The 14,021-nt window shown below is 49.1% G+C and overlaps 1 protein-coding gene across 1 annotated transcript in view; it reads left to right on the forward strand.

Moving 5' to 3' along the window:
- Positions 1-256: 256 nt before the first annotated feature.
- HSPA4L (heat shock protein family A (Hsp70) member 4 like) overlaps positions 257-14,021 on the forward strand; it is a 60,361-nt gene continuing 46,596 nt past the window's right edge. The window contains exon 1 of the mRNA XM_084625815.1: positions 257-555. Within this exon, the coding sequence (XP_084481941.1) occupies positions 449-555 (107 nt within the window). The 5' untranslated portion in view covers positions 257-448. The remainder of the gene's footprint in view (positions 556-14,021) is intronic.

Genomic DNA, 14,021 nt, shown 5'->3' on the forward strand with positions numbered 1-14,021 from the left:
TAATTATAATGCAATGGGAGCAGTCCAGCTATACTCTAAACAAGAGACCACCATTAATTGCAATTCACTCGCAGAACAGCCCCTTTATTTTGGGTGCTGGCCCTTTAACCAGGTGGGCTGCGGGAGGGCAGCAGCAGTACTTCCGTGTGGCCACACGATGTCGCCCTTATACAACCGCTCCCTCCTCCCCGTTCCAGATCTTTCTCGAACTCATGTCGGCCGGAGCCGCCTCAGCCCGAGTCTGTCCGGAAAGTGCCGAAGGTCCACCGGGGTCTCGCGCAGTCCCCGCCAGAAGGCGCAGCGCGCTTGCGCAGAGCAGAGTAACTGCCGGTTGGTGGCTGGTGCTCCGCAGTGGGGAGCGCGACGGGTAGGGACTGAAAGCCGGTGCCGGTAGCCGAGACCGCTGCAGCGACAGGCCCGCGGGGAGCGGAAGGCACCGGGCGCAGTCATGTCTGTGGTCGGCATCGACTTGGGCTTCCTCAACTGCTACGTCGCGGTGGCGCGGAGCGGCGGTATCGAGACCATCGCCAATGAGTACAGCGACCGCTGCACCCCGTGAGTACCGGCCCCGTCCCCCGCCCGCTGCACCCCGTGCGTGCCGGGCCTCTCTGGCGGATACCGGTGCGGCCCCCGTCCCCCACTCAGTGCACGCACCCCCCGCCCCGAGGACCGGGCGCGTCAGCGTGTGGCTCCGGAGGGGGCCCCGACAGTCGTTTTGAGAAGCCGCAGCGCGCAGATCCCCGTTCGCTTCCCCTGCCGGACAGAGCCCCCCTCTTGCCCCGGGGCCTGGAACAGGTCCTTCTCAGCCCCCGGGGGAGCGGAGCCGAGGAGCGCGGGGAGGCGGGTAGTGGCAGCGGGTGCGTGTGTCCGTGCCTGGGATCTGCCGGAGCAGCGCGGTATCAGTGGCAGGATTAGGTCCTGCTCATTCATCCTCTTCCCTTCATACTCCCAGTCGCCTTCTTCTCTGCGCTCTTTTCCCTGCCTCCCACCGTTGTGACAGGCTAGCTGATGATGATTTGTGGGGTGGGGGTTCTGTTCAAGTGGTATTTCTTGGTTATCTTCTCCGGTGCCCGGGAGGTGATAGGAAACCATTTTATAACCTCCTTTATGCCGAAGGAGGCCTTTTCTGAGGCCCAGTGGAATTTCTCTGCCCTCTGATACTTCGGGATTTGGTCAGTGACAGTGAAGATCTCATTCAAACAGATGGGTTTATGCACAATTCACATTGCAGTGGTTTGCGGTGTTCAGAAGCTATTCCACTAAGAGCAGATGATGGGGTGAGTATGAGGGACTGGAGAAGATGGAAGAGGACGTTGTCTGAAGAAGGATAAAAGAGGATGGCATGAAGAGTCTTTCCCCCCATATCCTCCCAAAAAATCTTGTTCCTACTTGTTCTGCTGCTTCCTCTGCTGGTTGTGAAATATTGAGGTTTCTGGCAAGGGGGGATGGACTATGTGATGGGACATGCGAGAGGAGATGGAGATTTGCCTCCTCTGTTTCTATGGGATACAACCAGGACTTTAAGTGAGCTTCAGCTGTGGGTAATCTACTAGAAACCAGGAATTCACGTAAAAGGCTCGTAAACTGTACTTCTTGAATAGTACATGCTCATTTGTAAAAAGATTCCAGACCCATAAATAGCAACTAAAGTAAACTTTGCTCCTCCCAGAGAAATCTGTACTGAGTATAGTATTTTACTATTTTATCTCTTGGGAATAAATGTGTTTTACTTTGCCCAATATTTATTTGTATATAAAAAGGATTTAGTCTATAAAAAAATAAAATACCAAATACTGAAACAGACACATTAACCAGTGTAAGACGTTAACAATGAAGACACGTGGCTTTAAATGCCACAGTGTATTATCTGATATTTCCACTCTGTTTCCAAAATTTTCAGTAAGGAACTCGGTGGTGGTGTTTTTTTGTGAGCACCAAAATTTTGATACTATTTTGAAACTTGTGCCAGAGACCATTCTTCATAGGCAGCACAGTCTTGAGACTACTCCAAAAAATCCCCAAATATCAAGTATATTCTGATCCATCTATTTTAGACTACCACTTTTGCTTTACAGCTGTTTTCGGAGTACATTCTTTGCATATGCACTTCAGACATTTCAATGTATTTAGTTAGCCTTTTAGTATATCAGATGGAATAATATACAAAATTTAGCTGTTTTCAAACTGACCAAAGCAAGAGGAAACATAGCTTGTGCTTTGATACTTGCATGCAGCATGATGCTTTATAAAAATCATTAAACAGCTCCTCTTTTTGTCTAGGTATTGAAGGACTTGTGGTATTTATCTTGACTTTTCACATTTGAGACTAAGCCCTAATACAATCTAATGAGGCTTTAGGAAGAGAATTAATTTTGTCGTCTTTTTTTGAAGTAGCATGAGTTATTGTACTGAACATAAATGTCAAACAAGCAATTTTTACTTTGCATAGGAGCACTAAGTCTTATCAAGCCAATATGGCCTTGTTTAGACTGGTATTTAGAAAGGTGTACCTAGATTAGTAAAGCCCGGGTAAGCTCCAAGAAACTCTGTAAATGTCTAGGTTTTGCCTAGATCAGGATTTAAAGACATGGAGTTAACAGGTTAGATAACACATGCAAACTAAATATGTTCTTTAGCTATGTCTGCACATTGCCAATTAACTTGAGGTAGTTAACAGCTTCATAATCTAGCTTGGACCCCCCCAAATATTTGTTCCAAGACACAGGTGTTTGTGGTCTACCCTAGGGATTAGCATGTGCTGACCCATGGTAAAGTCTTGTGCAAACAAGGCAGTGCAGACATTAAAATGCATTTAGTTAGCACATGCTAGCTAGCAATGCATTTTTGAATCCTGGTGCAGGAAAAGCCACATTCTTCAACATGCTTAGGTCTAAGCTCTTTAGGCTGTGGTCATGGGAAAGATCCTTTATGCTTTAATTAGTAGCTTTTTTCAAATTTTTACTCTGTAATTTTGAGGAATCTTGATTGTTAGCATTCCTGCAGGGATCTTAATAAAGCTACTGCTCAATCCTTAAAGTTTCAATATGTGCACAACAGACAGTGTTTGAAAAATGCGCTTGACAGTAGTGAGATGGCTGTCATGATTAAGGCTACGATTTAATCATGAGTATTTTTAGTAAAAGTCATGGACAGGTCATGGGGCCATGATTTTTTGGGTTTTTTGCCTGTGAGCTGTCCATGACTTTTACTAAAAATACTCATGATTGAATCTTGGGGGGCAGGGGACCCCTGCTTCAGGGGAGGAACCCCTGGGGGCCTGCTGCCACTCTGGCCCCTGCCAAAAGTGTTAATGTATTCTCACACTCTACAAGGCAGCACAGGCGCCAACTCTGTGGGTACTCTGGGGCTGGAGCACCCATAGGGAAAAATTGGTGGGTGCTCTGCACCCATTGGCAGCTCCTCGCCCCGCCCCCTGCTCCAGCTCACCTTCGTTCTGCCTCTGCCCCTGGGCGTGCCGCTGCGTCCTGCTTCTCCCCCCTCCCTCTCAGTGCTTGCGCCATGAAACAGCTGTTTCATGTGGCAAGCCTGGAAGGAGGGGGGACACGGCGGGCTTGGGGCAGGGGGTGGGAATTTGGGGAGGGGTCCAATAGGGGCGGAGTTAGGGCGGGGACTTTGGGGCAGGGGTGGAGTAGGGGCAGGGGGCGGGTGACCAAGCACCCACTGGCACAGAAAAAGTTGGGGCGTGTGCAAGGCAGCGCGAATGGAGGGAGGGGAGTCAGCATGGCAGACAGAGCACACCTGTGTGTGGGAGAGAGAGAGATGCACATTGCCCCTTTAAGTATGCTGTCCCCACTCTAAGTACACTGCCTTTTTAAATACAGTAATTCCTCACTTAACTTTGTTGTTACGATCCTGAAAAATGCAACTTTAAGTGAAACGATGTTAAACTAATCCTATTTTCCCATAAGATTTAATGTAAATGCGGGGAGTTAGGTTCCAAGGAAATTCTTTTTGGGGTAGACAAACGGCATTATATACAGTACAGTACTGTGGTGGGGAGGTGCCCCAGGCTTACTCCACACAGGCACAGCCTGCTGCAGACAATGAGGCAGGCAAGTATGCTAGGAAGCACCTTGCGCAGCAGCAGCTTCCCCTCAGAAGAACAGGTGCTGACTTTGCCGGGGGATGCTCCAGGCCCGCTTCTTCCTGTCCCCACTCCACTCCAGGCCTGCCTTTTCCCACCCCCACTCCTCCTCCTCCCTGGAGGATGCTGCATCCCCGTTCCTCCCCCTTTGTCCCAGCAACTCTCTGCTTCCAAACAGCTGTTTGGCAGCACTTAGGACTTCCTGGGAGGGAGGGGAAGGAGCGGAGATGCAATGCTTCCCTGCTCCTCCTCCCTCCCTCCAGTGGCAGATTTAGAGTGAGTGGGGCCCTGTGCATTCTCTTATCTCCTTCCTCTCCCCATCCCATTTTTCATTCTTTTTTTTTCTCCATTCTCCTCCTGGGGCTCAGGGCTGGGGGTGCAGGGTCTGGGAAGGAGTTAGGGGGCTGGGAGGGTGTTCAGGGTGGGGGGGGGGCAGGGGCCGGGAGGGAGTTAGGGTGCGGGAGGAGGCTCAGGGCTGGGGGAGGCAGGAGGTGCAGAGCACTTACCTGGGGCAGTTCCTGTTTGGTGCAGGGGATGTAGAGGTGGCTCCGTGCAGCGCAGCACCGCCCCCATGGCTTTGATTCTGGGAGTCATGATTCTGAGAGCTGCTTTCCCTTCCCCCTCACCCCACCCCCTGACCAGGCAGGGCCACCCAGAACGCAGGGGCTTTAGGGGCTGCAGGGCCCTGGGCTGCAGCTCTAAAGCCCCTTTCGGAGTGCAGCGCTGTGAGCATGGGCCGGAGGACTCAGGAGGAGCAGTGGCAGCTGCGCAGCCAGCCGGCCAGAGAGAAGCAGCGCTTTCCCCTTCAAAGCTCCTCTTATCTCCGGCCAGCTGGCTGCGCAGCTGCCACTGCTCCTCCTGAGTCCTCCGGCCCATGCTCTCGGGGCCACGTTCCAAAAGGGGCTTTAGAGCTGCAGCCCCTAAAGTCCCTGCGTTCTGGGTGGCCCTGCCTGGCCGGGGGTGGGAGGAGCAGCTTCCCCGCTCCCTCCCTCCCAGAAAGTCCTAAGCACTTGGAGGGAGGGGGAGGAGGCGGAGAAGAGGAACTTGTGTAATGCTCCCTTGTAAAGTCGCTGTTCTTCCCCAGAATCCTACAAGCAGTGGACAGAGCAGGCAGCCAGACAACGTTATAAGGAAGCATTGCACAACTTTAAATGAGCATGTTCCATAATGGAGTAGCGGTGTAACTTGGAAACAATGTTAAGTGGGAGGACATTAAGTGAGGAGTTACTGTATATCAGGAAGTTGAGACGGCAGCTGCGGCTAGCAAGCTCTCTCCGTCCGGAGCCCTCTCATGTTCCCATCCTCCTCTATATGGAAAAAGGGTAAATGGGGGGCAGGAGCACAGTGGAGGGGGACACTCCGACATTAGCCCCCTTCTTCTCTCCTCCCCCTGCACAGCAAGCAGGAAGCTCCAGGGAGCAGCTCCAAGCGGAGGGCAGGAGCAGCACATGGCAGTGTGGGGAGGGACAGCTGAACTGCCAACAATTGGTAGCCTGCTGGGCGGCTGCCACACAAGGAATTTGGGGGAGCGGGGAGCTGATAAGAAGGCTGCCGGTCCACTCTAGTTCCAAGCCTCCACCAGCTAGCTGCAATGGGCTGCTCTTCCTGCAAGCAGTGGACAAAGCTGGCAGTTGCCAAACAACATTATAAGGGAAAATTGCTCAACTTTAAATGAGCATGTTCACTAATTGATCAGCGACATAATAATGAAACAGCGTTAACCTGGACAGCTTCAAGTGAGGTGTTACTGTACCATTGTCACAGAATCCTAGAATATCAGGGTTGGAAGGGACCTCAGGAGGTCATCTAGTCCAACCCCCTGCTCAAAGCAGGACCCATCACCAATTAAATCATCCCAGCTAGGGTTTTGTCAAGCCTGACCTTAAAAACTTCTAAGGAAGGAGATTCTACCACCTCCCTAGGTAACACATTCCAGTGTTTCACCACCCTCCTAGTAAAAAAGTTTTTCCTAATATCAAACCTAAACCTCCCCCACTGCAACTTGAGACCATTACTCCTTGTTCTGTCCTCTTCCACCACTGAGAATAGTCTAGAACCATCCTCTCTGGAACCACCTCTCAGGTAGTTGAAAGCAGCTGTCAAATCCCCCCTCATTCTTCTCTTCTGCAGACTAAACAATCCCAGTTCCCTCAGCCTCTCCTCATAAGTCATGTGTTCCAGACCCCTAATCATTTTTCTTGCCCTTCACTGGATTCTCTCCAATTTATCCACATCTTTCTTGTAGTGCGGGGCCCAAAACTGGACACAGTACTCCAGATGGGGCCTCACCAATATCGAATAGAGGGGTATGATCACGTCCCTCGATCTGCTCGCTATGTCCCTACTTATACGTCCCAAAATGCCATTGGCCTTCTTGGCAACAAGGGCACACTGCTGACTCATATCCAGCTACTCGTCCACTGTCACCCCTAGGTCCTTTTCCGCAGAACTGCTGCCGAGCCATTCGGTCCCTAGTCTGTAGCGGTGCATTGGGTTCTTCCATCCTAAGTGCAGGACCCTGCACTTATCCTTATTGAACCTCATCAGATTTCTTTTGGCCCAATCCTCCAATTTGTCTAGGTCCCTCTGTATCCTATCCCTGCCCTCCAGCGTATCTACCACTCCTTCTAGTTTAGTATCATCCGCAAATTTGCTGAGAGTGCAATCCACACCATCCTCCAGATCATTTATGAAGATATTGAACAAAACCGGCCCCAGGACCGACCCCTGGGGCACTCTACTCGACACCGGCTGCCAATTAGACATGGAGCCGTTGATCACTACCCGTTGAGCCCGACAATCGAGCCAACTTCCTACCCACCTTATAGTGCATTCATTCAGCCCATACTTCTTTAACTTGCTGACAAGAATACTATGGGAGACGGTGTCAAAAGCTTTGCTAAAGTCAAGAAACAATACATCCACTGCTTTCCCTTCATCCACAGAGCCAGTAATCTCATCATAGAAGGCAATTAGATTAGTCAGGCATGACCTTCCCTTGGTGAATCCTTCCCTTGCTGACTGTTCCTGATCACTTTCCTCTCATGTAAGTGCTTCAGGATTGATTCTTTGAGGACCTGCTCCATGATTTTTCCGGGGACTGAAGTGAGGCTGACTGGCCTGTAGTTCCCAGGATCATCCTTCTTCCCTTTTTTAAAGACTGGCACTACGTTAGCCTTTTTCCAGTCATCTGGGACTTCCCCCGTTCGCCACGAGTTTTCAAAGATAATGGCCAATGGCTCTCCAATCACAGCCGCCAATTCCTTTAGCACTCTCGGATGCAACTCGTCCGGCCCCATGGACTTGTGCACGTCCAACTTTTCTGAATAGTCCCTAACCACCTCTTTCTCCACAGAGGGCTGGCCATCTATTCCCCATGTTGTGATGCCCAGCGCAGCAGTCTGGGAGCTGACCTTGTTAGTGAAGACAGAGGCAAAAAAAGCATTGAGTACATTAGCTTTTTCCACATCCTCTGTCACTAGGTTGCCTCCCTCATTCAGTAAGGGGCCCACGCTTTCCTTGGCTTTCTTCTTGTTGCCAACATATCTGAAGAAACCGTTCTTGTTACTCTTGACATCTCTTGCTAGCTGCAGCTCCAGGTGTGATTTGGCCCTCCTGATTTCATTCCTACATGCCCGAGCAATATTTTTATACTCTTCCCTGGTCATATGTCCAACCTTCCACTTCTTGTAAGCTTCTTTTTATGTTTAAGGTCCGCTAGGATTTCACCGTTAAGCCAAGCTGGTTGCCTGCCATATTTACTATTCTTTCGACACATCGGGATGGTTTGTTCCTGTAACCTCAACAGGGATTCCTTGAAATACAGCCAGCTCTCCTGGACTCCTTTCCCCTTCATGTTAGTTCCCCAGGGGATCCTACCCATCCGTTCCCTGAGGGAGTCGAAGTCTGCTTTCCTGAAGTTCAGGGTCCGTATCCTGCTGCTTACCTTTCTTCCCTGTGTCAGGATTCTGAACTCAACCAACTCATGGTCACTGCCTCCCAAATTCCCATCCACTTTTGCTTCCCCCACTAATTCTTCCCTTTTTGTGAGCAGCAGGTCAAGAAAAGCTTCCCCCCCCCCCCCCGCCCCGCCCCAGTTGGCTCCCCTAGCACTTGCACCAGGAAATTGTCCCCTACGTTTTCCAAAAACTTCCTGGATTGTCTATGCACCGCTGTATTGCTCTCCCAGCAGATATCAGGAAAATTAAAGTCACCCATGTCATGTCGTTGTCCCCCCCATTCCCCCCCTTAACCTCCTCTTTTCCAAGCATTGCATTGCTGGCTCATATTGAGGTTGTGACCCACCACAACTCCTAGATTCTTCTCAGCAGTGCTGCTGTCAAGCCAGTTTTCCCCCATTCTGTATTTGTGCATTTGCGGTTTTCTTCCCTAAGTATAGCACCTTACATTTGTCTTTGTTGAATTTCATTTTGTTGTTTATAACCCAGTTCTCCAATTTATCAAAATCCCTCTGAATTTTAGCTGTATCCTCCAAAAGTATTGGCAATCCCCCTGTCCTCAGCTTTGTGTCATTTCCAAATTTGATCAGTATGTCCTCTGTACAGCGGGTTCCTGGTATACGTCAGGGTTGTGTTCTTGAAAAGGGTGACGGATACTGAAACGATGGATACCGGGGACCCGCTGGTAAAGCAGTGGCGTAGGCAGGAGGCGATATTTGGGTGGGCCCCAGGTGGATGGGCAATGATGGGGGAAGAAGGGGTAGGAGACATCTGGCTGCTTGTCCTCCCATGTCGTCCCCCGTCATCCACCCCCCCCGCCGGCCTTGGCCAGGGGCTTCTGGAAAAATGGGGGGCCCGGAAAAAATGTGCACACGCCAGTTGCTCTGCCCCCCCTCACTTGGGGCCTGCCCCACTCCACCTGCCCGGTGCTCCTGCTGGGGTACAGGGGCTTGGCCTGCTCCACCCGGCAGGGGAGCGGGACTGGGGCACAGGGGCTTGCTCCACTCCAGCCAGGTAACAGGGGTTGATGGCTTGGAAGCCCCTGCACCCTGACCTTGCTCCCCGGCAGGAGGGTTCGGCGAGCGGAGGGGGCAAGCCCCTGACCCCGCTCTGTGGCTGGAGCACCAGTGCTGGGAAATCCTCCGTGCACCGGGCGGGGCAGTGTGGGGCAAGCGCTGGGGTGGGAGCAGAGCCAGGACTGGGGGGGCCCTGGATGTTAAGTGGGTGGGCAACAGCCCACCTGTGGCTACGCATACCTATCGCATATCCCTTCATTTGCAACTTATCCGTTGTTTGCAGTACTGTACTATAGGCGGATCGGGACCGACATGAATCGGAACACGTTTCCCTTTTGATGAGCAGTGAATATGCGAAACAGATAAGGGGGAGATGTATACCGGAGACCCTCTGTATCTACATCCCAGTTATTAATAAAGATGTTAAACAACACTGGACCCAGAACAGATCCTCGTGGAACCCCACTTGCGACCTCCCTCCAATCCAACTTTGATTTTATTAAGTCTGTAGCTCTCTTAGTTGCAAAGATGTCCTAATAAATAATAACTAATGTGCTTACATTTTCCCAAGTTGATAGGGAGCTCCATTGTGTGCTGCTGGTCATGGCTTTCCTAACAAGCAAAGTGTGAAATTGACAAAATTAATAGCGCTAATTCTATTATTGCTGTTCAGAAGACATGGGGTAGTGATGAAATTGACAACCATTTCACTTGGCTGTTTTGGGGAGGAAACTTTGAGCAGTATCTACTCCTGGGGGGATTCTGTGCCAAAAAAATTAAAATTCTGCAAATTTTATTTGTCAAAATAATGCAGTATAATCACACCAGTTTCCATTGTTTTGGTAAGTTATTTAAACTACAATACAGAAAAAAGTCACAATAACCATTCATCATTTCCTAAACACATGAAAGTTAAGTTACAAATACTTGGTAACTAATATCCTACATTCCAATTATAATCCTGGATTTTCATTTAATTACATTACAGAACACTAAACAGGGGGAGGGGAACAGTAGAATGTCATTTTAAATTTCTCAGACTTTCATACATGACAGTCATACAATTTCGCTAATCATTGTCCTGGACCTAGCTGGGTACTTTGCAAAATGCTTTGTTCCGATTGTCCTGACATTTTATTGATTGCTTGGTAAATGTTTTATTTGCCCTCAAAAGTGTGTGTGTTTGTTTTTTTCAATGGCTAAGTAAAAATCTAACCCCATTGTGTCACTTTGGCACAGGAAAAAAGTGAGCACATAGATCTTCCCAACTGATTCCTTTACTGTCATTTCTAAGGCTTTACATCACTCTGGCAATGTAGGGGGCCTTACATGAACAGCAATTGTTCAACATTAACAATGTTTTTTTTGTTTGTTTTTTTTTACAAAAACTATTTTCTTTAACTTAAAAACAATTTTCAGTAACAGGATACTAATATTTAATTGCTTGTTCAGTTTTCAAGAAATTACATTTTATTAGGCAGGCAGGCTGCTACATTTCTGCCGGGGGGACAGAGCCTTCCTCGTGCATAACAAAAAGACCTACTCTTCTTCACGCCCCTTGAGCTGAAGTATCAAGAGAGAGACAGAGTCTCTTTTCCTTGTTGGCCAGCCTCGCCCCCTCACGGTCTCCCCCGCGCCCGGCATGCACACCGAGCCACCCTCCCCGCACAATGATTTGCGTCTCTGAAGCTGCTCCAGGCACACTGAAACAGATGCGTTGCCAGGGAAGATTTCTTTTGGTTTTCTGCTCAGGGGGCATAAATATGCAGGCCATGTGAATTCTGCCCCCCCACATAGGTGCAGAATTCTGTCAGGAATTTTCAGAAAGGAGTGCTGGGGTGGTTTATGGGGGAAGGGAACTGAAAGGACTGGTGGGGTTAGAATCATGGAGGCAACAATCGTTGGAAAGGCTGCAGAGACGTATGGAGCTCTAGTCCCCTCCCATGAGCCAGTGGCTGTTGGAACTTCAAATTTACCAGACACACATTAGCCAGGTATTGATACACAATACATAGTCCCTGGGTAGGCTTTGTGAACAGCACTCACCTAAGAAAACACGCAGGAGGTTGGTGGTACTTGGCCTTTTTGCCACTTCCATTCTCTGTTCCTCACTCTCAACCCACAGGGTCTGGATCCATCAGATCCGCCTGTGGCTACTAAGTGTCTGAAGGTAAAAGTTCCCTCTTATGTGGAGAACCAGTAGCCTTAATATTAAAAGCACTATTATAAACTCTTTAAAATAAGGATTTGCTATGAAAGTTCTCATATGATCTTCTAAAGCTGTAGTTCTGATGTGGTAAGAGAGCATCCTTGACCAAATGCTTATATCGCAAGGCTTGAAATCTGTGCTCAACAGCTAACCATTTGCAAATGAAAAATTCTGGTGAAGTACAGTTAAGATTCACAGATCAATGCTTCTGCTATTGCTGTGGGAATTGCTGCTGTTGGAACTTCCCTTTCTTGCTTTAAAATCCTGTTAATGAACAGCATGTAGGAGGAGGAAGCATTTCCTCTTCAGCAGCCCCTCTTCATGGCAGGTCTGCTTCTCCTTTTCCTCTGGACAGCCTCTAATACACAGCCAAAGGGAACATGTTTTTTTTTTTACTTTCTGACACCTTCCTCTCCCCATGGGGAGACCTGGCTTGCACATTGCCAGAGTAGCTTCTGACTTGACACTTCAAGTCCTATATAGCAGCCTGTTAATTAATGCTGCCTCTGTGGATAAAGGGAATTTTCTAAAATTTATGGCATGTCAGTACCATTAACCAGTCATAACTAACCTATGAAATGAAGTGCCTTGTAACTAGTCTACATGCATCTTAAGTCATCCTTGTATTAGATGGTCCTTTGTCGTATTTAATACATATTTTAGACTTAGTTCTTTATTATCATTAGGGTATATTGAACAGCATAAAATCAGCTTGCATGGAGGATGTATTGGGTGCTTTTTCAAAAAGATCAACTACTTCTGGTTTATAAACAATGAAAAGTAGTGCTGTACACAGAATGTACTTGTAGGATTTTGTCTGGGCTTAAATATTGCATACTGTGATACAGTCTCATATCAGAGAGTGCTGGATATAGTCTCCAAATGACAGTTCTCCACTTTGGGAGAGCCTAGAGGGGCCTGGAGGGAAACTATAGTATTGACACTCATGCACATTAAAGGATCGGATTGGGACTCTGAAACGTGGGTGTTCATAGATTTCAAAGGCTACAAAGGACCATGTGATCATCTAGTCTGACGTCCTGTATAACACAGGCCATAGAACTTCCCCAAAAGAACTCTTAGAGCAGCAAGCATATCTTTTAGAAAAACATCCAATCTTGATTTAAAAATTGTCAGTGATAAAGAATCTATCACAACTCTTGGTAAATTGTTCCAATGGTTAATTACCCTCACTGTCAAAATGTACACCTTAATTCCAGGTTGAATTTTTGTAGCTTCAGCTTCTAGCCATTGGATCGTTCTCTGTTAGTGTCTCTGATGAGCCTGTTAATAAATATTTGTTCCCGATGTAGATACTTATAGACTGGGTTGGGCAAACTTTTTGTCCTGAGGCCCACATCTGCTTATGGAAATTGTATGGCGGGCCATGAATGCTCACGAAATTGGGGGTTGGGGTGCAGGAGGGGATGAGGGCTCCTGCTGGGGGTGCAGGCTTTGGGGTGGAGCCAGGAATGAGGGGTTTGGGGTGCAGGAGGGGGCTGGAGCTGAGGGGTTTGGATTATGGGAGGGGGCTGTGGGCTGAGGCAGGGAGTCTGGGAGGGGGTACAGGCTCTGGGCTGGGGGTGCAGGTTCCAGGGTGGGTCCAGAAATGAGGGGTTCAGGGTGGGGAGGGGCTCTGGGCTGGGGCAGAGGGTTGGAATGCAGGAGGGGACTCCAGGCTGGGGCAGGGGTTGGGGGGGCTGAGGGCTTTGGGATGAGGGTGCAGGTTCTGGGTGGGGACAGAAATTAGGGGTTTAGGGTGCGGGAGGGGGCTCTGGGCTGGAACCGAGGGGTTTGGAAGACAGAAGAGGGATCAGGGCTGGGGCAGGGGATTGGTGCGCAGGGGGAGGTCAGGGATGCAGGCTCCTGGCAGTGCTTACCTCAAGCAGCTCTTGGAAGCAGTGGCATATTCCTCCTCCACCCCACCCCCCGCTCCTATGTGGAAGCATGCCCAGGCGGCTCTGTGCACTGCCCCGTCTGCAGACTCTGCCCCTGCAGCTCTGCCCCTGCAGCTCCCATTGGCCATGGTTCCCAGCCAGTGGGAGCTGCGGGGGGGCGGCGCTTAGGGCAGGGGAAACGTGTGGAGCCCCCTTACTGCCCCTATGTGTAGGAGCCAGAGGGGGGACATGCTGCTGCTTCCGGGAGCCTCGTGGAGCCGTGGCACACGCAGAATGGAATAAACCCCTGACCCGCTCCCTGGCAGGAGCTCGAAGACTAGATTAAAAGGTCTGATGGGCTGGACGTGGCCCGCAGGCTGTAGTTTGCCCCACTCCTGTTATAGATTGTAATCAAGTCATCCCTTAACCTTCTTTGTATTAAGATAAATAGATTGAGTTCCTTTAATCTGTCACTATCAGGCATGTTTTCTAATCCTTTAATCATTCTGGTGGCTCTTCTCTGAACCCTCTCCAATTATTCTGAATTGTGGGTACCAGAACTGGACTCAGCATTTCAGCAGCAGTTGGATCAGAGCCAAATACAGAGGGAAAATAACCTCTCTACTCCTACTTGAGATTCCCCTATTTATTCATCTCAGGATCACATTTGATTTCTTTGTGTGTTTGTATGTCTGTCTATATATCTGCCTTAGCTTCCCTTCTAAAGTAGGTTATTTATTTAACTACCATGGCCTTCTTCCTTAATGGGGATTGTGACTTTTTTTGAGCTTCTAGAAAGGATTATTGAATGATTTCCAATTATCATTCACATTTTTTTGATTAAATTCTGCCCCA

The sequence above is a fragment of the Lepidochelys olivacea genome (genome assembly GCF_965140295.1).
Source record: "Lepidochelys olivacea isolate rLepOli2 genome assembly, chromosome: 4".
In the NCBI taxonomy this organism is placed as follows: domain Eukaryota; kingdom Metazoa; phylum Chordata; order Testudines; family Cheloniidae; genus Lepidochelys; species Lepidochelys olivacea.